Source organism: Podarcis liolepis (genome assembly GCF_965112155.1).
Source record: "Podarcis liolepis genome assembly, chromosome: 7".
Taxonomy (NCBI): domain Eukaryota; kingdom Metazoa; phylum Chordata; class Lepidosauria; order Squamata; family Lacertidae; genus Podarcis; species Podarcis liolepis.
In genome coordinates this window covers 7,792,505-7,812,502 of record NC_139561.1, presented here as the reverse complement: position 1 = coordinate 7,812,502, position 19,998 = coordinate 7,792,505, and the positions used below count along the sequence as shown (strand labels likewise).

At 51.1% G+C, this 19,998-nt stretch overlaps 1 protein-coding gene and 1 pseudogene across 2 annotated transcripts in view; one reads left to right on the top strand and one right to left on the bottom strand.

The window, feature by feature from the left end:
- Positions 1 to 1,655: 1,655 nt before the first annotated feature.
- On the bottom strand, positions 1,656 to 3,183 carry LOC310710501 (ATP synthase F(0) complex subunit B1, mitochondrial-like; annotated as a pseudogene). The gene is made up of 3 exons (XR_014530091.1): positions 2,667 to 3,183; positions 2,270 to 2,349; positions 1,656 to 1,914 (listed from the first exon to the last, which is right to left on the bottom strand). The product of XR_014530091.1 is annotated as an ATP synthase F(0) complex subunit B1, mitochondrial-like (transcript).
- A 483-nt stretch (positions 3,184 to 3,666) lies between these two features.
- The window catches only part of NPC1L1 (NPC1 like intracellular cholesterol transporter 1), a 28,107-nt gene continuing 11,775 nt past the window's right edge, over positions 3,667 to 19,998 (top strand). The window contains exons 1-11 of the mRNA XM_083514130.1: positions 3,667 to 3,784; positions 6,469 to 8,012; positions 10,507 to 10,607; positions 12,325 to 12,497; positions 14,649 to 14,777; positions 15,102 to 15,284; positions 15,755 to 15,869; positions 17,198 to 17,325; positions 17,475 to 17,612; positions 18,666 to 18,755; positions 19,592 to 19,782. Coding sequence (XP_083370256.1) covers positions 3,731 to 3,784; positions 6,469 to 8,012; positions 10,507 to 10,607; positions 12,325 to 12,497; positions 14,649 to 14,777; positions 15,102 to 15,284; positions 15,755 to 15,869; positions 17,198 to 17,325; positions 17,475 to 17,612; positions 18,666 to 18,755; positions 19,592 to 19,782 — 2,846 coding nt within the window. The 5' untranslated portion in view covers positions 3,667 to 3,730. The remainder of the gene's footprint in view (positions 3,785 to 6,468; positions 8,013 to 10,506; positions 10,608 to 12,324; positions 12,498 to 14,648; positions 14,778 to 15,101; positions 15,285 to 15,754; positions 15,870 to 17,197; positions 17,326 to 17,474; positions 17,613 to 18,665; positions 18,756 to 19,591; positions 19,783 to 19,998) is intronic.

Below are 19,998 nucleotides of genomic sequence, written 5' to 3'. Positions count from 1 at the left end.
CACAGCTGTCCATGGAGGCACAGGTCAATTCTGTGTCCAGGGTACCTGTTTTCCAGCTCCATTTGGTACGCAGGCTGAGACCCTACCTGCCCGCAGACTGTCTCGCCAGAGTGGTGCATGCTCTGGTTATCTCTCGCTTGGACTACTGCAATGTGCTCTACGTGGGACTACCTTTGAAGGTGACCCAGAAACTACAACTAATCCAGAAGGCGGCAGCTAGACTGGTGACTGGGAGTGGCTGCCAAGACCATATAACACCGGTCTTGAAAGACCTACACTGGCTCCCAGTACGTTTCTGAGCACAATTCAAAGTGTTGGTGCTGACCTTTAAAGCCCTAAACGGCCTTGGTCCTGTATACCTGAAGGAACGTTTCCACCTCCGTTGTTCTGCCCAGACACTGAGGTCCAGCGCCAAGGGCCTTCTGGCGGTTCCCTCCCTGCGAGAAGCCAAGTTACAGGGAACCAGGCAGAGGGCCTTCTCGGTAGTGGCACCCGCCCTGTGGAACGCCCTCCCACCAGATGTCAAAGAGAAAAATAACTACCAAACTTTTAGAAGACATCTAAAGGCAGCCCTGTTTAGGGAAGCTTTTAATGTTTAATAGGTTATTGTATTTTAGTGTTTTGTTGGAGTGGCTGGGGGGACCCAGCCAGATGGGCGGGGTATAAATAATAAATTATTTTTATTATCTGTTCCGGAGCCTTGTTCGTATCCTGAAGCGAACGCAACCCATGTCTGCGTGGGTTCTGATTCGCCGCTTCCGCACATGCACGTGACATCATTTTGACCGTCTGCGTGAGCTGCGAAACCTGGAAGTAACGCGTTCCGTTACTTCTGGGTCGCTGCGGAGTGCAACCCGAAAGCACTCAACCTCAACCCGAGGTATGACTGTAGTGAAATGCTTGAGGCAGGGGATCCTGGGGGGAGAATTGAGCAGGTGCTGGGTGCTGGGGCAGAGTCCGCCAGGTGTTCCATCTTACCTGAAGAGGACCATCCGTCTTTGGAGGGGCCATGGTGGGGAGTTCTGGGCAACCAGGATGCGGTGGGGTGTGTTAGGCAGCTTATAGCTTGCCTGTTTCAATGCCAGTACAGTGCTACCTCGGGTTACATACGCTTCAGGTTACAGACTCCGCTAACCCAGAAATAGTACCCCGGTTTAGAACTTTGGTTCAGGATGAGAACAGAAATCGTGCTCCGGCAGCAGGAGGCCCCATTAGCTAAAGTGGTGCTTCAGGTTAAGAACAGTTTCAGGTTAAGTTCGGACCTCCGGTACGAATTAAGCGCTTAACCTGAGGTACCACTGTATACCAAATCTGGTTCAACTGCATTTGGGATACTGTGTGCAGTTTTGGTCGCTACGCTTTAATAAGGATATTGTGGAGCTGGAAGACGATCCCAAATGGCCAACCCAAATGATCAAAGGGATGGAGCGACTCGCCTACAAGGAAAGGTTGCAGCATTTCGGACATTTTAGTTTAGCGAAAAGGTAAAGAGGCAGCATAATGTACATTTGTAAAATAATGCACAGCATGGATAAAATGGAGAGAGAAGTTTATCGCCTCTCATAATGCTAGGACTTGTGGGCGTCCAGTGCAACTGAAAGTTGGAAGATTCGGGATGGATAAAAGGAAGTCCTTGATGCCCTGCACAGTTGTTGTTTTTTAAAGGTATATATGTTTTAATTTAGATTTGCCATCACATGGTTTAAGAGGTCACATTTGTTTTTAAACAGCTGCCTGTGCAGACTTTGACAATGCCTTTAGGTCCAAGATACACTTAGCAATGCCCCCCCCCCTCTTGTTGGGCTGTAATACTCTGCCTAATGTTCTGCTCAACCCAGATGATCATGTGATTTTGTTCCATATTCCGCTTGAGATGCTGTATTGCCACATAATAATCCAGCCGCTTCTTCACTTCTCTGTACAGTGGTGCCCCGCAAGACGAATGCCTCGCAAGACGGAAAACCCGCTAGACGAAAGGGTTTTCCGTTTTTGAGCTGCTTCACAAGACGATTTTCCTTATGGGCTTGCTTTGCAAGACGAAAACGTCTTGCGAGTGTTCCGATTTTCCCCCGCTCCCCCCCTTTTTCTAAGCCGCTAAGCCGCTAATAGCCTTTTAGCCGCTAATCTGCTAAGCCTTTAATAGCCGCAAAACCGCTAATAGCCGTTAACCCCTAATAGCGCTAAGCCGCTAATAGGGTTGCTTCGCAAGACGAAAAAACTGCTAGACAAAGAGACTCGCGGAACGGATTAATTTCGTCTTGCGAGGCACCACTGTATACAGTAAACAGCCTCTCTCTGTAGTTTGTCTCAAGCATTATAGCAAAGAGATAGTAAAGGTAAAGGGAACCCCTGACCATTAGGTCCAGTCGTGACCGACTCTGGGGTTGCGCGCTCATCTCGCTTTACTGGCCGAGGGAGCCGGTGTACAGCTTCCGGGTCATGTGGCCAGCATAACTAAGCCACTTCTGGCAAACCAGAGCAGCGCACGGAAACGCCGTTTACCTTCCTGCCGGAGCGGTTCCTATTTATCTACTTGCACTTTGAGGTGCTTTCGAACTGCTAGGTTGGCAGGAACTGGGACCGAGCAACGGGAGCTCACCCCGTCACAGGGATTCGAACCGCCGACCTTCTGATCGGCAAGTCCTAGGCTCTGTGGTTTAACCCACAGCGCCACGACCCTCAACTCTCCACTGCTCTTTCTTCTCTTCAATAGCTGTAGTGTGGTCAGCTATCATCACATTTTCCCCAGATGTTGCTTGTGCAATAGTATCCTCATTGAGCTTGTCAGCAAAAGCTGCTACATCTGCACTGTACTTCTTAATTATGTAGATGAGAATTCCCGCCATAACACCTCCAACTATTGTTTCATGGTTATCTATGTAAAGTTCCTTAGAGACCATGTAGAGCAGAAGCCCAGTCCCATATATATAGGGGACTGCGACTCCTGTTTTAGGGTATAAGAATTGGAAAATTTATTCAGGGAATATTCCATCGCAGAATTTTCTTCCTGACTCTGGAAGAGGTGGCACAGGAGCGAAGCGTTGCTGACTTGTGTGAAGTGGTCTTAATATTTGCACTGCCCCCACGGGCAGAGCGGGCACCAAGCTCTTCAGGCCACCAGCGCGCACGGCCAAATGAGACAACATCGCTGCTGCTGCCACTGCCGCCACCCTCTCCGTCCCTGTGACCCTCCTGGCAAAGAGAACTCAAGATGGCAGCTCCATGGAGAAGGCAGGAGGCAATGATGGCCACCAACTTGCATGGCTTTAAAAGAAGGTTGGACAAATTCATGGAGGAGGAGAGAGCTATCCATGGCTGCCGGCCATGAGGGCTATGCTTCCACAGCTGGAGGCAGCCATACCTCTGGATCCCAGTTGCTGGAAGCCACAGGATGGGAGGGTTCTGGTGTGCCAATCTGGCCACTGTGAGGACAGGATGCTGGACTAGATGGGCCTGATCCAGCAGGATTTTCTTACGTTCTTGTGACTGAAGAGCATACAACAGGTAGGTCTCCCCGAAGCAAATCAGAAGAACCTCAGCTCCACTTTCAGGTTAATGATAGCAGGGCTTTTACAGCCTTGGCGCAGCCTGATTGGCTCCACAGATGTCAGACCAGGTCTGCTAATAACTGGGCGTCGGGTGGACTCGGGACAGGCACCTTGGCACAGCAAGTCCTGGGCACTCCCTCCTTTCTGAAGCTTCTGTCTGGGACTGAGGACAAGCTGCCAGGATGCTGAGCGCCATCCTGCTTGCCTTGGTGCTTTCCAGGGCCGGGCTGGGCCTGGTGAGTGAGGTCAGGAGCCTGGTGGGGGTGGATGATGGAGGGAAGGGCAAGAGGGCTTCAGGAGGCAACAGCCTTCGAAGGGCCTTGGGCAACCGAGCTGTTTCTTAGGGGAGCAGGGTGAGATGGAACTAAATGGGCAGTCCAAGTCCATCTCTGTCCGGTTTCAGCTGCCCACAGAAAATGGGCCCTATATCTGGACTGCCAGGGAACAACAGACAGGCCTTGTACAACTTTCCTTTCCTAAGACGTTCACACTGGTTTACGAAGGCAGAAATCATAACAGTTGGGAAGGACCGCAAGGGTCATCTAGTCCAAATCCTTGCACGGCAGGAATTGCAGCTAAAGTATCCCTGGCAGATGGCTATTCAACATCTGCTTTAAAATCGCCAGTGGTGTCTGTCACCTTCCAAGGGAGTCTGTCGTGCTGTCAAACAGCTCTTACTGTCAGAAAGGTTTAGCTGGAATCTCTTTTCTTGTCACTGGAATCCAGTGGTTTGGGTCCTACCGTCCAGAGCTGTGGAAAAGCAGCTTCCTCTATCAGTAACAAAATAGGATAGCAGATACATAGGAGACAATACAGCAAGCAATATTGACAGCCTTGTGGAAGAGGTGCCTCCCCCGTCTCAAAGAGTCCGAGTTCTTGCAAATTCCAAATCAGTCTGATGAGATCCACCCTCCTGGACGGATCAGAATTCAGTTGTACTTTCACAGTTCCCCACAGTTCCAGTGCAGTTCTTGGCTCAAAAACAAGGCCTCCAAATATATTTTAATGTGCGCGTTTTGAGAGGAAACAGGGATTTTAGTGCGGATTCTCACAGCCAAGGGGAAACCTAGTGGGCCGGTGAGACACAATTATCTATGGATGCAAACGCAATAGGAAGAATAGGGCAGAGGGCTTTCTGGAGGTGGGTCTTGCACTGTGTCAAAGAGGACACAGAGCAGCATCGCTCCGAATAATCGTTGTGTGCGGTAATGCTGGGTCCCAAGAGTAACTTTGTACTGGGGACATGTTATCCCCTTGGCGAAAATGCTCAGGGAGATATTCAGATGGAGAACGAAATCAAGGAAACATTCAAAAGAGGAAATGCTATAGTAATAGGCAACTTCAGTTACACACATCTAAGGCCCAGGTGTGGCCCAATCGCCTTCTCAATCCGGCCCGCGGACGGTCCAGGAATCAGCGTGTTTTTACATGAGTAGAATGTGTGCTTTTATTTAAAATGCATCTCTGGGTTATTTGTGGGTCCTGCCTGGTGTTTTTACATGAGTAGAATGTGTGCTTTTATTTAAAATGCATCTCTGGGTTATTTGTGGGGCATAGGAATTCGTTCATTTTTTTCTTTTTCAAAATATAGTCTGGCCCCCCACATGGTCTGGGGGACGGTGGACCGGCCCCCTGCTGAAAAAGGTTGCTGACCCCTGGTCTAGGCTGTTGCGTACACATCACACGTAGGGGTAGCATTTCTAGATGCCCTCAATGTCTGTGCCCTAGGAACAGAGCAGGGTGCCTGGGACTTCATCTTAAGTGGCACCAGAACTTGGTGCAAGTGATCTTGAACCAACTGGGAACAGTGACCATAGTGCTATCTGATTCAGTGTATGTGCAAATAGACAATTGCAAAGAAAATCTAGCGGTCACATTTGAAATTTCCTAAACCGGAGAGGACTGGGACAAAAAGGAAGTTGCAAGGGTCAAAGTCAAGAGGGTCAATTCGCTCCAAATATTGGGGGGGGGGGTGTTGTTTAAAACGACAGTATTAGCGAGAATGTATGCACTGTAGATCAAATGAGGTACTGGCAGGGTGCCAATGTGGTCAAATAAGCTGTTAGAGAGGCAAGAAAATTTCCATTAGAAAATGGAAGTCTTGTTCAAATGAGACCAAAAAGGAACATGAAAATGCAGAGAGAAGTATGCAGACAGTAAGGAATGCAAAAAGAAGAAGAAAAGTATTTGAGGAGCAAATTGCTAAAAACAGAAAGACCACGAGCAATGAAAGCTCTCAGGTATGTTGCTAGCAGACAGCCAGTTAGTGAGGCAGTGGGGTGTCTTTGGGTGATGAGGGGGGGGGGGAATTGTGCCAAAGGAGAATAAGGCGACTGCAGAAAATAATAATAATAATAATAATAATAATAATAATAATAATAACAACAACAACAACAACAACAACAACAACAACAACAACAACAACAACAATTTATTATTTATACCCCGCCCATCTTGCTGAGTTTCCCCAGCCACTCTGGGCGGCTCCCAATCAAGTGTTAAAAACAATACAGCATTAAATATTAAAAACTTCCCTGAACAGGGCTGCCTTCAGATGTCTTTTAAAGATAGGATAGCTGCTTATTTCCTTCACATCTGATGGGAGGGCGTTCCACAGGACGGGTGCCACTACCGAGAAGGCCCTCTGCCTGGTTCCCTATAACCTCACTTCTCGCAGTGAGGGAACCACCAGAAGGCCCTCGGTGCTGGATCTCAGTGTCCGGGCTGAACGATGGGGGTGGAGACGCTCCTTCAGGTCCACTTCTGTCTTCACAATAGAAGAGACTTTGACGGGAAGGAAGTTTGAGGAATTGAAGCACAATAGCGGTGACAAAAAAGTCTAGACCTAACTGACAAAATAAATACTAAGAAATGACCGGTTCTGTATGACATCTCTCCCTCCCCCTCCTATGGGACCAAGGCTGCTGCCCTCACACCAATCCATCAGGCAAAATACTGTTCCTTCTACGGAGTGTGCGGCAAGAACCCCGAAATCAGTTCCAGTCTTCTCCCAGCAGTTGTCCCTTGCATCTCCAACACGCCGGCCCAGAAAGTCAATGGCTCCCACCTCAACCTCCTCCAGACCATCTGCCCGATGCTGTTCACGGGGGCCAATGACACCTTCGCCTGCTGCTCCGAGGCCCAGCTGCGAGACCTGCAGACCAGCCTGTCCATGTCCCAGGCGATTCTGTCTCGCTGCCCGTCCTGCTCGGAGAACTTTGCCAGCATCTACTGCCAGAGCATTTGCAGCCCAGACCAGAGCCTCTTCACCAACATCACCCGCTATTTCAACCGCACCATCCAAGGGGAGGAGAAGCAAGGGGTCTTGGAGTACCAGTGCTACTACAGCCAGCGCTTTGCTCAGGAGTCCTTCGACTCTTGCAAAGGGGTGAGGATGCCAGCCACGGGCGGCTACGCCATCAGCGCCATGTGTGGCAAATATGGGGCCACCTTGTGCAACAGCCAGAGGTGGCTGGATTTCCAGGGGGACATAAGCAATGGGGTGGCCCCTTTGGCCATCTCCTTCCATCTGGTGCCCGAAGGCTCTGCCCCAATTCAGGGTGGCATCGTGCCCTTCAACGGAACGGCCTGGAAGTGCAGCGAGGCAGTGGGCAATGGGACCAAGGAGAGGTGTTCCTGCCAGGACTGTTCCCAGGCATGTCCTGCAGCCCTGGACCCTCACCCTGCCCAGAAGCCCTTCCAAGTGGCGGGAATGAGTGGGGTCCTGTTCCTGTGCATCTTCCTCTTCTGCCTCCTCATGGTGCTGTTTGTGGCCTTCCTGATCCAGCGAGGGTGCTCCTGCTCGTGTCGGAAACAGAAGGACAAAGGCCCCAAGAAAGCCATGCCCAAGCCAACCTGTTCTCAGAAAGTGAGCCAGGCCACCCATGACTTCCTGGCCAGGATATTCAGCTTCTGGGGCACACTGGTGGCCTCCTACCCCATCCAGGTGATCGCCATCTCGGTGGTGGTGGTGATAGGGCTCTCCAGCGGGCTGGTCTTTATCCAGCTGACTACAGACCCTGTGGAGCTGTGGTCCAAACCTGACAGCCAGGCCCGGAAGGAGAAGACCTTCTATGACGAGAACTTTGGGCCCTTCTTCAGGACTAACCAGGTCATCATGACCGCCAAGGACCGTCCCAGCTACACCTACGACTCCCTCATCCTCGGCAATAAGAATTTCAGCGGCATCCTCTCCATGGAGGTTCTATTGGACCTGCTGGACCTGCAGCAGAGGCTGCAAGCCATCGAGGTCTGGTCTGCGGAGCATGGCAGGAACATCTCTCTGAAGGACATCTGCTATGCCCCCCTGAACCCTGAGAATTCTACCCTCTCTGACTGCTGCGTCAACAGCCTGTTGCAGTATTTTCAGAACAACGTGACCCGCTTGAATATGACGGCCAACCAGACGATGAGGGGCAAGAATGGCACCGTGGACTGGCGGGACCACTTCCTCTATTGCGTCAAGTAAGCCCTGGCCCCCAGGGGACCCCTTTTTTAAATATACACTTTAGTGGGACAGCGGCCTTTGTTTTGATCAGACTGAGCTGGAGCAGGGGGTGTGCGTCTGGCTGAGTCCTATGTTTGGAGTCAGGAACAAATTACCTCCTGTGCCAGCTTGGCACAGCCCTCGAGGCAGGAGGTGAGGCTGGGCCTTCCCGGGAGCCTGGTTTTGTTGGCAGCGCCCAGAGGCGGCCTTCAAAGTGGAGGGTTGGCAACCAACTGCTGGCTCTGAGTCTCTGCTCATGCTTCGCTACAGTCCAGCAAGAGCAGGGTCCTTCCTCCCACAAGTGCCATTGCCCATGGCTCAGGCTTAGAGCCCCTAATCGGCAAGCGGAACGTCCTCTGTTCGTCCCCATCATCATCCCTAGGTAGGATTGAGAAAGGTCTTGGCACCTGGAGAGCCGCTGCAAACTGAGGTTGACTGAGGGGGGGGGGAACGTTTTGGCTCTGTGGCCCCCACCCCTCCATGCCAACGTGGACAGGTGGTGAGACCAATCAGAACACAGCATGAAAATAGGGATATCCTATTCCATAATGATGATATTCTGTTTTATAGCCCACCCATCTGACTGGGTAGCCCCAGCCACTCTGGGCGGCTTCCAACACATATAAAAACATAAAGGTAAAGGGACCCCCTGACCATTAGGTCCAGTCGTGACTGACACTGGGGTTGCGACGCTCATCTCGCTTTACTGGCCAAGGGAGCTGGCGTACAGCTTCCGGGTCATGTGGGCAGCATGACTAAGCCGCTTCTGGCAAACCAGAGCAGCGCATGGAAACGCCGTTTACCTTCCCGCCGGAGCGATACCTATTGATCTACTTGCACTTTCGAACCGCTAGGTTGGCAGGAGCAGGGACTGAGCAATGGGAGCTCACCCTGTAGCGGGGATTCGAACCGCCAATCTTCTGATCGGCAAGCCCTAGGCTCTGTGGTTTAACCCACAGCGCCACCCGCATCCCCTATAAAAACATAAGTGAACATTAAAAAACTTCCTTATACAAGCTGTCTTCAGATGTCTTCTAAAGGTTGTACAGTGGAATTCGTTCCGGAAGACTGTTCAACTTCCGAAACGTTCAAAAACTGAGGAGTAACTGGCGGTGGGCAAAATCCATTTAGAAAAAAAGAAAAACACGCAGCGGAAGCCGTTCGGCTTCCAAGGCATGTTCAAAAACGGAAGCAATTACTTCTGGGTTTTTGGCGTCCAATACGTTTGGCTTCTGAGACGCTTGAAAACTGAGGTTCCACTCTATAGTTATCTCCTTGGCTCAGGGGTGGCATAACTCCATAACCTCCAGCACTTTTCTGATGAAAATAGGGACGTCCTAAGGAAAAGCGGGACATTCCGGGATCAAATGAGGAACTGGGATGATGGCTTCTGTAAATCCGGGACTGGCCCTGGGAAATAGCGTCTGGCGCAAAGCACCTTACAAAGCACGTGGGTGGTGCTGTGGGTTAAACCACAGAGCCTAGGACTTGCCGATCAGAAGGTCGGCGGTTTGAATCCCCGTGACGGGGTGAGCTCCCATTGCTTGGTCCCTGCTCCTGCCAACATAGTAGTTCAAAAGCACGTCAAAGTGCAAGTAGATAAATAGGTACCGCTCCAGCGGGAAGGTAAACGGCGTTTCCGTGAGCTGCTCTGGTTCGCCAGAAGCGGCTTAGTCATGCTGGCCACATGACCTGGAAGCTGTACGCCGGCTCCCTTGGCCAATAAAGCGAGATGAGCACCGCAACCCCAGAGTCGGCCACGTCTGGACCTAATGGTCAGGGGTACCTTTACCTTTAAGGAAAAGAGGGACATTCTGGGATCAAGTGAGGAACTGGGATGATGCCTTCTGTAAATCCAGGACTGGCAATGGGAAACAGGGTCTGGCGCAAAGCACCTTGCAAGCCCCACGCCTCTGCCCCAGCCAGTGACTCTTCATTTTTCAGACACTGGCTGCTCAAGCGAGTTCCTGGTGTGTGCAGCTGATTCAGCAGGCTTTGGCCCTCCTGTCCTTGAGCAGTTTAAGGCTCCTAGTTGTGCCCTGCCCGCAGCTTCTCTTCCCGCCCCACCTGCAATTTCAGGTGTGGGGAAGTCAGTGGCGTAGCGTGGGGGGTGCAGGTGGGGCCGGCCGCACCGGGCGCAACATCTGGGGGTTAGGGTTAGGGGGCGCAAATCCACGGGTTAGGGGGCGCAAATTACTTGCCTTGCCCCGGGTGCTGACAACCCACGCTACGCCACTGGGGGAAGTGACTGCATATGGGGGGCCATAGCTGAACTCCTGGTGGGGCAATTTTGGCTTGTGGGCAGGAGGTTCTCCCTGCCTGAAGCAGACAGTGCAGACCTTGATGGGCTGCTACTGGCAAAGGCAGCCTCCTCTGCTGTCCCTGGTGAACGAGGCGGCTCCCTTCCACTGAAATCAGGAGGGTCCTTAATGCCGATTTCTCACTGGGCGCTCAATTCCTTTGCCTTCACAGCTCACCTCTCTCTTTCCAAGACATCACCTCGCTGGAGCTGAGCTGCATGGCAGAGTATGGAGGGCCTGTCTTCCCTTTCCTGGCCGTGGGGGGGTATCCAGGTAAGAGGCATGCCCACCCCCTGGGAGGAAAGATTGGGTCTTTTGTGTCTTGCACAGATTGGGCTGCCCAGGCCGCAAGGGGCTGTGGTATAAGTGGTATTAAGACATTTTTTAAGGTAAGGGCGGTGTGTGTGTGCACATGCACATGTGCTATTTTGGTACTGTGGCAACCACCAGAGCTTTTTTTTTTAATGCTTTTTATTAAGTTTTTGTTGCAACACATAAACACACACACTAACATGTAAGGACAATTAAGAAACAAACTAAAAAGAAAACAAACAACAAACATATAACCATAAATCCGTATGCTCTTGCACATGGACTTATGTTACCCTATTTTATATTTCACATTCTTATTCTTTTTTAGTATTACTTCTTTCCTTCCTCAAAGCGGGTCTATTTTCCTGTTTGTTCATCTGTTTCTTTCTCATTTCATCATTCCTACCCTTCTCCATCTACTGGACTTAGTTTTCCTACCCTTCTCCATCTACTGGACTTAGTTATAGACCATATTGTGGTTTGCGAAAATTGCTCAATGCAAGTTCAGTTTTGATTTGAGGACACTGGTTTTTTAGGTAACCTCTATACACTCCCCACTCTTTTTGGAACCTTTAGTTAGACTGCCCCCTAATTGTATCCGTCAGTTTTGCCATTTCAAAATATTCAAATAGTCTGTCCTCCCACTCTTTTTTTTGTTGGTACTATTTCACTTTTCCAATGTTTAGCTATTACTATTTTTGTTGCCATTGTTGCGTATAAGAATGTGCTCTTATTTTCATTTGGAGTATTTGAATCTAATATGCCCAATAGGAAAGCTTCTGGTTTCTTTATAAAAAGTTTGTTTAAATAAAAGTTCCGCATTTCAACTTTGCAGGGTGTCAAGGACTTGCTTTTATCTATTCCAAATCTTCCAGTGTTCAGCTTCATTGGACGTCCACAAGTTCTAGCACCACAGCTTATGTGTCCCCCCCTTTGCCCCCCATTGCTCCTTTCTAAAAAAGAAAGAAAATTGAAAGAAAATAGCTTATTCCCATTTTTTCCTGTTTTTTCTTTCTTTCCCCCTTCCTTTCTTTTTTTGAAATGAGTGGTGGTGAAAACACAAATGAAAATGAAAATAAAAGAAATTACATTTCCGCACATTTGTATCCAGATGTGCATAATCTTTATCCATCACCTGATATATTCTGTATAAACTCGTTCCAAGCACTGTAATAATAATAATAATAATAATAATAATAATAATAATAATAATAATAATAATAATAATAATTTATTTATACCCTGCCCATCTGGCTGGGTTTCCCCAGCCATTCTGGGCGGCTTCCAACAAAACACTAAAATACAATAACCTATTAAACATTAAAAGCTTCCCTAAACAGGGCTGCCTTCAGATGTCTTCTAAAAGTTTGGTAGTTATTTTTCTCTTTGACATCTGGTGGGAGGGCGTTCACAGGGCGGGTGCCACTACCAAGAAGGCCCTCTATCATTATACTTATCCAGAGAGGAAATTCCTGAGGGTCTCAAGATGCCCCACCTCGTCAGGCCCAGCAGGGGCACCTGAGAGGCCTGGAGAAACCACATACCTGTGGTTTGAGGGAGAAGATGGGGGGCTGTGTGTGAGGGAACTGGGGCTATCGTGGGGGAGAGGGCTCGCTGCCTTGCGGATGTGCCACCCCCAACCTGTCTCTCTGTGACCTCCTTCTTCTCTGCCTGACAGAGGAGGAGTACTCGGAAGGCCAAGCCCTCATCCTGACCTTCTCCTTGAACAACTTCCCTCCCAGTGACCCTCGATTCGACTTCGCCATGTTGTGGGAGAAGCAGTTCCTGGAGATTGTACAGGAATTCCAGCGGGAACATGAAGACAGCTACACGGTCGCCTACATGGCAGAGGTGGGTGTTGCTGCTGCCCCACCAAGGACCCCCGTGCCTCCCATTTGCCATTGGGAGCTGGGGCTACTGGCAGGGGCCACCTCACACCACTGCGGTCCGCCGTGCCCAACATCTGCCGGCCAGAACCAGCCCATTCCACTGACCAGTGGACGCCAGATTTGAAATGAAGGCACAGGTGCCCGGCCAGCCCCAAAGTGACCTGCTAGGCTAGTTGGAGAAGGTTATATTCCATCCCTGCTCCCCTTCTGTACTGTGTCTACTTTCTTCTTCTTCTTTTTTTGCCTTCGCTGCCCAAATCAGTCAAGTCGTTGGCGGAGGAGAGGAGAAAAACCTGCCCAGAGAGCCTGATGTTCATCATTTTTAAACTTTTGGATTTTTCAATTTTCAGTGGTATCTCAGGTTAAGTACTTAATTCGTTCCGGATGTCCGTACTTAACCTGAAACTGTTCTTAACCTGAAGCAGCACTTTAGCTAATGGGGCCTCCTGCTGCCGCCGTGCCGCCGGAGCCCGATTTCTGTTCTCATCCTGAAGCAAAGTTCTTAACCTGAAGCACTATTTCTGGGTTAGCGGAGTCTGTAACCTGAAGTGTATGTAACCTGAGGTACCACTGTACAGTGGTACCTCGGGTTACTGACGCTACAGTTTACAGACACTTCAGGTTACAGACTCCGCTAACCCAGAAATAGTACCTCGGGTTAAAAACTTTACCTCAGGATCAGAACAGAAATTGTGCGGCGGCGGCAGGAGGCCCCATTAGCTAAAGTGGTACCTCAGGTTAAGAACAGTTTCAGGTTAAGAACAGACCTCCAGAACTAATTAAGTTCTTAACCCCAGGTACCACTGTATGTCCCTCTCATCCCTGTGTGCCTGGAGAGCTTCAGCCGAGCGGGCACAGAGTCAGGGGCATCTCTCGGCTGGTGCAAGGAATGTGGAGGGCCGGCCTGAATTATGCGCTTTGAGCATCTTATGTGCCTGAGAAGCCAATCCTGAGCTGGCCTTTCCCATTGGTTGTCCTTCCCCGGCTGCTTTTCCATGCTCAAGGTGCAGTATTCAAAACTCCCATTGTTTTGCGACAGGTAATTTCATTAGCGCGAGCTCTGGGCACAGTGCTGCGCCTGAGATTTCAGATTAAAACTGCAGGGTGGAAGGAAAGGAGGACTTTTTTCTGCCTCCCCACTTCCAGCTGCTCTCTGAAGACTGGAGAAGGGACCCTCTTAAGAAGATTATGGGGGGCAGGCAGGGGAAGGACTAGACCTTGTGAAAAATGAACATAATATTTTAGCTGCAGTTTGTTCATTTTCAGCTTTGTATTCTTGTTATATAAAAAAGTGTGCCTAGACATTCCGTTGTTGAGCTCATAACCTCGGTTTAAGGTGCCATCCAGCTCCTAGCTTTCCTATCTCAGTTTCTAACACTGTTAAGGTGGCTCACATCAACGTACAAAATAAATATATAAAAACATTTCGAGATAATGCATTAACAGTTGTGGAACAAGGCACGATTGAACCAAAAAGTCAGGCGTAATATCATTAGGGCAAACATCTCATGCTAATAAACACTGAAACAATAAAATGCAAACATCCAAATAAAATGCAAACATCCAAATTGCAGCAAAAGCAATATCTGCCCCACACCTGCCAGGAAGGGGGTGGGGAAGGCAGGTGGAAAGTCTTCCCCTTGATGGCTCCAGCAGACTCTCCCCTTGATGGCTCCAGCAGACTCTCCAGGCTGGGCATGTTTAGCCTGGAGAAGAGGAGGTTAAGGGGTGATATGATAGCCATGTTCAAATATATAAAAGGATGTCACATAGAGGAGGGAGAAAGGTTGTTTTCTGCTGCTCCAGACAAGCGTACACGGAGCAATGGATCCAAACTACAAGAAAGAAGATTCCACCTAAACATTAGGAAGAACTTCCTGCCAGTAAGAGCTGTTTGACAGTGGAATTTGCTGCCAAGGAGTGTGGTGGAGTCTCCTTCTCTGGAGGTCTTTAAGCAGAGGCTTGACAACCATATGTCAGGAGTGCTCTGATGGTGTTTCCTGCTTGGCAGGGGGTTGGACTCGATGGCCCTTGTGGTCTCTTCCAACTCTATGATTCTATGATTCTATAGACTCTAAGGCCCTCTTATCCCCCCCCCCCATAATACCTGCAGCGTTCACTGGAGGATGAGATCAACCGCACCACCTGGGAGGACCTCCCCATCTTTGCTGTCAGCTACCTGGTGATCTTTGTGTACATTGCACTGGCCTTGGGCGAGTACTCCAGCTGGAAGCGCATCCTGGTATGAAGGGGCTGCCCCACGGCAAGGCGGGTGGAGGTGGCCAGACCCAAGAGGAGGAGGAGAAGCAGGGGGGCAGAGGAGCTCCAGTCCCTCCTGCAGCATCAAGGCTTCCAGTACTTAAGGAGCAGCTGCTTTCCGAGTGCTTCCAGAGTTTGGTGCCACCACGGAGAGAGCCCTGCTCTTCTCCTGGACCCAGCACAACACCTGGAAGAGGCTTCACGCCTCTCTGGGTGTAGAAGCAGGTGCAAGGACTGGGCTTGCCTCCGTGCGTCCTCGCTGCTGAGGAGCATCCTCTCGTCACCACGCCTTGCCTCATCTTTTCAGGTGGACTCCAAGGTGACGCTGGGCTTCGGAGGAATCCTGGTGGTCCTGGGGGCTGTGCTGTCCTCCCTGGGCTTCTACTCCTACATAGGGCTGCCCTCCTCCCTCATCATCATCGAGGTCGTCCCCTTCCTGGTGCTGGCGGTCGGTGCTGACAACATCTTCATCTTCGTGCTGGAGTACCAGGTGCGAGAAATGCCGGGAGGGCTCCCAAGGCTTGGCATGTCCAGAACAAAGGTGTTTTTGCCGCTTGAGCGGGAGGAGGAACGGAAGCTAAAGAGGCACAAGCAGTGGCAGCCATAGCCCTGCTCTTGTTAGGCAAGCAGCGGCAAGCAGCATGCTGCTTGGGGGTCCAGATCTACCACTCCTCCCAACAGTCCCCAGCCTGCTGCCCAAGGCAACTGCCTCATCCAGCCTCATGGATAGGCTGGCCCTGTCCAGAACAGAGCAGCTCTCCTACTTCAGGACTGCTGGGCCTTGGGGAAGGAGAAGGGGTCTGAGAGAGCCCAGATTGGAGGGACACCTTTGCACACAGCTGAGGCCAGACCACCCCTGTTTGAGAACCTCAGCAGACACCTCGACTTCTCCGCCTTGCTGCTCTGTGGGTGAGGACCCCCCCCGTTTCTCAGACCCCCTTCCTCTGCCTCCCACTGCAGCGGTGTGAGCCACGGCCTGGGGAGACGACGGAGCAACACATCGGGCGGGTTTTGGGTGACGTGGCGCCCAGCATGCTCCTTTGCAGCCTCTCTGAAGTCATCTGCTTCTTCCTGGGTAAGCAAAGCCACTGCTTCTCTGAGGATGGAGTCGGGTACAGAACCCGGGTGGCCAAATGCAGCCAGGTTTGGGCAGAGAAGGGTGGCAGGGCTCGCGGGGCTCACCTAGACTTCTGCTCATCCTGCCACTTCTCTCCGGAAAAAGCCCGTCTTTGCTTTTCAATCTCAGAGCAAACGTCAATTTGCAGGTTTTCTGCAGATGGATGTTTGCACTGATTCGGTGCTAAAGAGCAGGTTTTCCTGGGGAAAGGGCAGGGCTGATAGAAAACTGCATAGAATGCAGAAATGTGACGATCCCTCAGTTAAAGGTAAAGGGACTCCTGACCATTAGGTCCAGTTGTGACCGACTCTGGGGTTGCGGCGCTCATCTCGCTTTATTGGCCGAGGGAGCCGGCGTACAGCTTCCGGGTCACATGGCCAGCATGACTAAGCCACTTCTGGCGAACCAGAGCAGCGCACGGAAACACTGTTTACCTTCCTGCCGGAGTGGTACCTATTTATCTACTTGCACTTTGAAGTGCTTTTGAACTGCTAGGTTGGCAGGAGCAGGGACCGAGCAATGGGAGCTCACCCCGTTGCGGGGATTCGAACCACCGACCTTCTGATCGGCAAGCCCTAGGCTCTGTTGTTTCACCCACAGCTCCACCCATGTCCCTCAGTTAGAATGGGCCAAAGGCTTTCTTGCAGGGATGCCCTCATCCCAGCTTGTGACAAGCCCTGCCTGCCTGGGGGTGAGCGAGCGCTGGAACAGGCAAAGCTGGAAGGGGATTGGGGTCCTGAAAAGCCAGGAGAACCCCGATGTGGGCTCAGCCCTGAGAGATGAAAAGAAGAAAACAAGGCAGTGGCAGTAACCCAAAGCTTAAAGCTGACCCTGACTCGCCCTGTGGCCAGAGAGCCCAGGAGGTCCACCCTGTACCTTTTTTTTCATGGACATCTAATGGAGCTGAATGTTGGAAGATTCAGCACAGGTAAAAGCTAGGACTTTCATGCAGCGCATAGCCAAATAGTGGGTCTCCCTCTCAAAGATGGCAGTGATGGCTCCCAACCTGGATGGAGGTAAAAGAGGCTGGAGGAGGAGAGGGCTGTTGATGGCAACTGGCCAGGGTGGCTCTGTTTTGCTGCCACAGTCAGAGGCAGTAGCGCTTCTGATTCCCAGTTACTGGAAGCCACAGTTGGGGAGAGGCCCCTTGTGCTTGGATCGTGCTTATGGGTTTCCCAACAGGGCAGCTCGTTGGCCACTGTGAGGACAGGATGGACCTCTGCCTTTGGCCTGATCCAGCAGCCAGGATCTGCTGCTGGACCTTACGCCTCCCTTGCTGCTTCTAGGTGGCTTGTCGGAGATGCCGGCTGTCCGGACTTTTGCCTTGAACGCTGCCCTGGCCGTCCTCTTTGACTTCTTGCTCCAGGTGTCCATGTTTGTGGCCTTGCTGTCTCTGGATGCCCGCAGGCAGAAGGTGGGTGGGGCCTTTCTTTTAAAGTGCGTTTTTGAGGCGGGAGGGTTTCCTTACTGACTGGGGTTGCAGGCTTCCACAACCACCCCTCCTCCTCCTCCCCAGCCCCACACTCCAATGGGGTCCTCAGCTGGCGCCCCTTTTGCCCACAGGCCTCTCGCTTTGACCTGTGTTGCTGCGTCCAGCTGGAGGAGAAGAGCCCAGAGAAGGAGCAAAGAAGCCTCCTTCGCACCTTCATCAAACGCTTCTATGCTCCCTTCTTGCTCAACAACTTCGTCCGGTTCATGGTGGTGAGTGTTGCTGGCTAGGTGGCAGAGGGTGGTTTTCTGGTGTGTGTGTGAATCCAAGGTGGAGAGCAGGCAAGGTGGCAAGAGAGAGACAGGAGAGAACATAGGGTACGGGGAGAAGAATCCTTCTTTCTGAGCCTTCTTAACCAACTCCCCCTCGGTGGCTGTTAGTCTTGGAAGCCATATCTAATATAATAATGATAATTTATACCCCACCCATCTGACTGGGTCTCCCCAGCCACTCTGGGCGGCTTCCAACCAAATATCAGAAACAATACAGCGTCAGACAGTAAAAACTTCCCTACTTCTTTTAAAAGTAAAATAGTAGTTTATTGCCTTGACATCTGCTGGGAGGGCGTTCCACAGGGCAGGCGCCACTACCAAGAAGGCCCTCTGCCTGGTTCCCTGTAACCTCACTTCTCGCAATGAGGGAACCGCCAGAAGGCCCTCGGTGCTGGATCTCAGTGTCTGGGCTGAACGATGGGGGTGGAGACGCTCCTTCAGGTATACAGGACCGAGGCCGATAAGGGCTTTAAAGGTCAGCACCAACACTTTGAATTGTGCTCGGAAACGTACTGGGAGCCAATGCAGATCTTTCAGGACCGGTGTTATGTGGTCCCGGCGGCCACTCCCAGTCACCAGTCTAGCTGCCGCTTTCTGGATTAATTGCAGTTTCCGGGTCACCTTCAAAGGTAGCCCCACGTAGAGCGCATTGCAGTAGTCCAAGCTAATGTAGTCCATAGCTACCTCCTCCAGGATCAGAGGTGGGAGAGGGTGTGACTTGAAGGTCCAGGGGAGCCACCACTAAGCAGGCCCTGGTCAGGATGAGACACCACCTGGGAAGCCCACAGACCCACCCATGACGGGTGGAGAGAATGGGGGTGGGAATCCATCTAACACATAAAATAAAGGCCTTCAGGTGAGACTTGTGTGTTTCCTGGGAGCCTCTGGTTGGTCCCTGGTTGCGGGCAAGGCAGGACTGGGATGCCGAACTAGACTCTTTGGCCTGATCCTGCTGCTTCACCTGCAGAGAACCTCTTGCGTTCTTACCTTCAGATGCTGATCTTCATTTTCATGTTCTGCGCTGGAATCTTCCTGATGTTGCATGTCGAAGTGGGGCTGAATCAGGAGCTGGCCATGCCCACGGTAAGAGCTGGCTGACTTGCTGGTCTTCTGGGGCAGCGATGATGATGGTTCCCCAAGGGGCTTCTCCACAAGGAAGTTCCTTCAGGGGACTTGAGGACTTGGCTGAGTCTGAGTGCTCTGCACCTTAAAGAAGGAAGCTGCTTAATTCCACCTAGCTTCCTCCAGTAGCTTTGTTAACTAAATTATTTGCAGTATTTATAGCTCACTCTTCATAGAATGTTTTCAGTCCCAGAGCAGTGGACGGAGTAATAAAAAGAAACAGAAAAGCACGAATACAAAAAAAATGACAATATAAACAGGTCCAATGAACAACAGTTCTATCGTACGGCAAGCAAGCAAAATGACAGCAACATTAAAAATAGTATTTCCCGTTTAATGAAGTATGGGTCAGCAGGGCTGCCAGTTAGTGATGTGCTGGTAGGTTTGCTGACCTCCCCCATCTCTTTCCTACATACCAGCCTTCCCAGGTAGCATCCAGGATCTTCCAGGGTCTTTGAGCCCCCCTCCCTCTACCCCTTTTCAAGATCTCCAGTGGCTGAGCCAATGGGGACAGTTTTTTTAAATGTCCACCTCCGGTTCTCCATTCTCTGTTTAATTTCCAGTAGCGAAGGGCAAAGAGCCTTCATTGAGGGATGAAAGAGGCAGGGAGGGTGATGTTAAGGGCTGGCCTGGGCTCAGGGAGGGCAGAGCAGCTCAGAGTCTGCTGGGGCTCTGCTCTCGGGCTGCTCCTTCAAGGCAAAGGTAGCAAGGAGAGGGAAGGAGATGGACCCAATTTTTCCCCCATTTTATCACATGTCCTAGGTGGTTCTTCTGTTCTTATGCTTTGCTTTCCCCAGGACTCCTACATGTTGCAGTACTTCCAGTACCTGAACACGTACTTCATGGTGGGGGCCCCAACTTACTTCGTCACCACGCCGGGCTACAACTTCTCCACGGTGGAAGGGATGAACGGTGTCTGCTCCAGCTCAGGCTGCGATGACAACTCCCTGACGCAGAAGATCCAGTCCGCCGTGCAGTTCCCCAACGTGTAAGTTGCTTGGAGGCACCGTTCTGCTCCTGTAAAAAAGGGGTGGGTGGGTGGGTGTACAAAAGCGCCCGCCCCCCAGTTTTGCCCTCAAATACGCCAGAATATTATTGCATGCTCTTCCCTCCACAAACCTGCCAGGAAATGTAAGAAAAAATAGAGAGAGGGAGGGTTCCTGGGGGGTTCGTCCTACAGGGGCAGAGAGAAAGATGCTTTGAC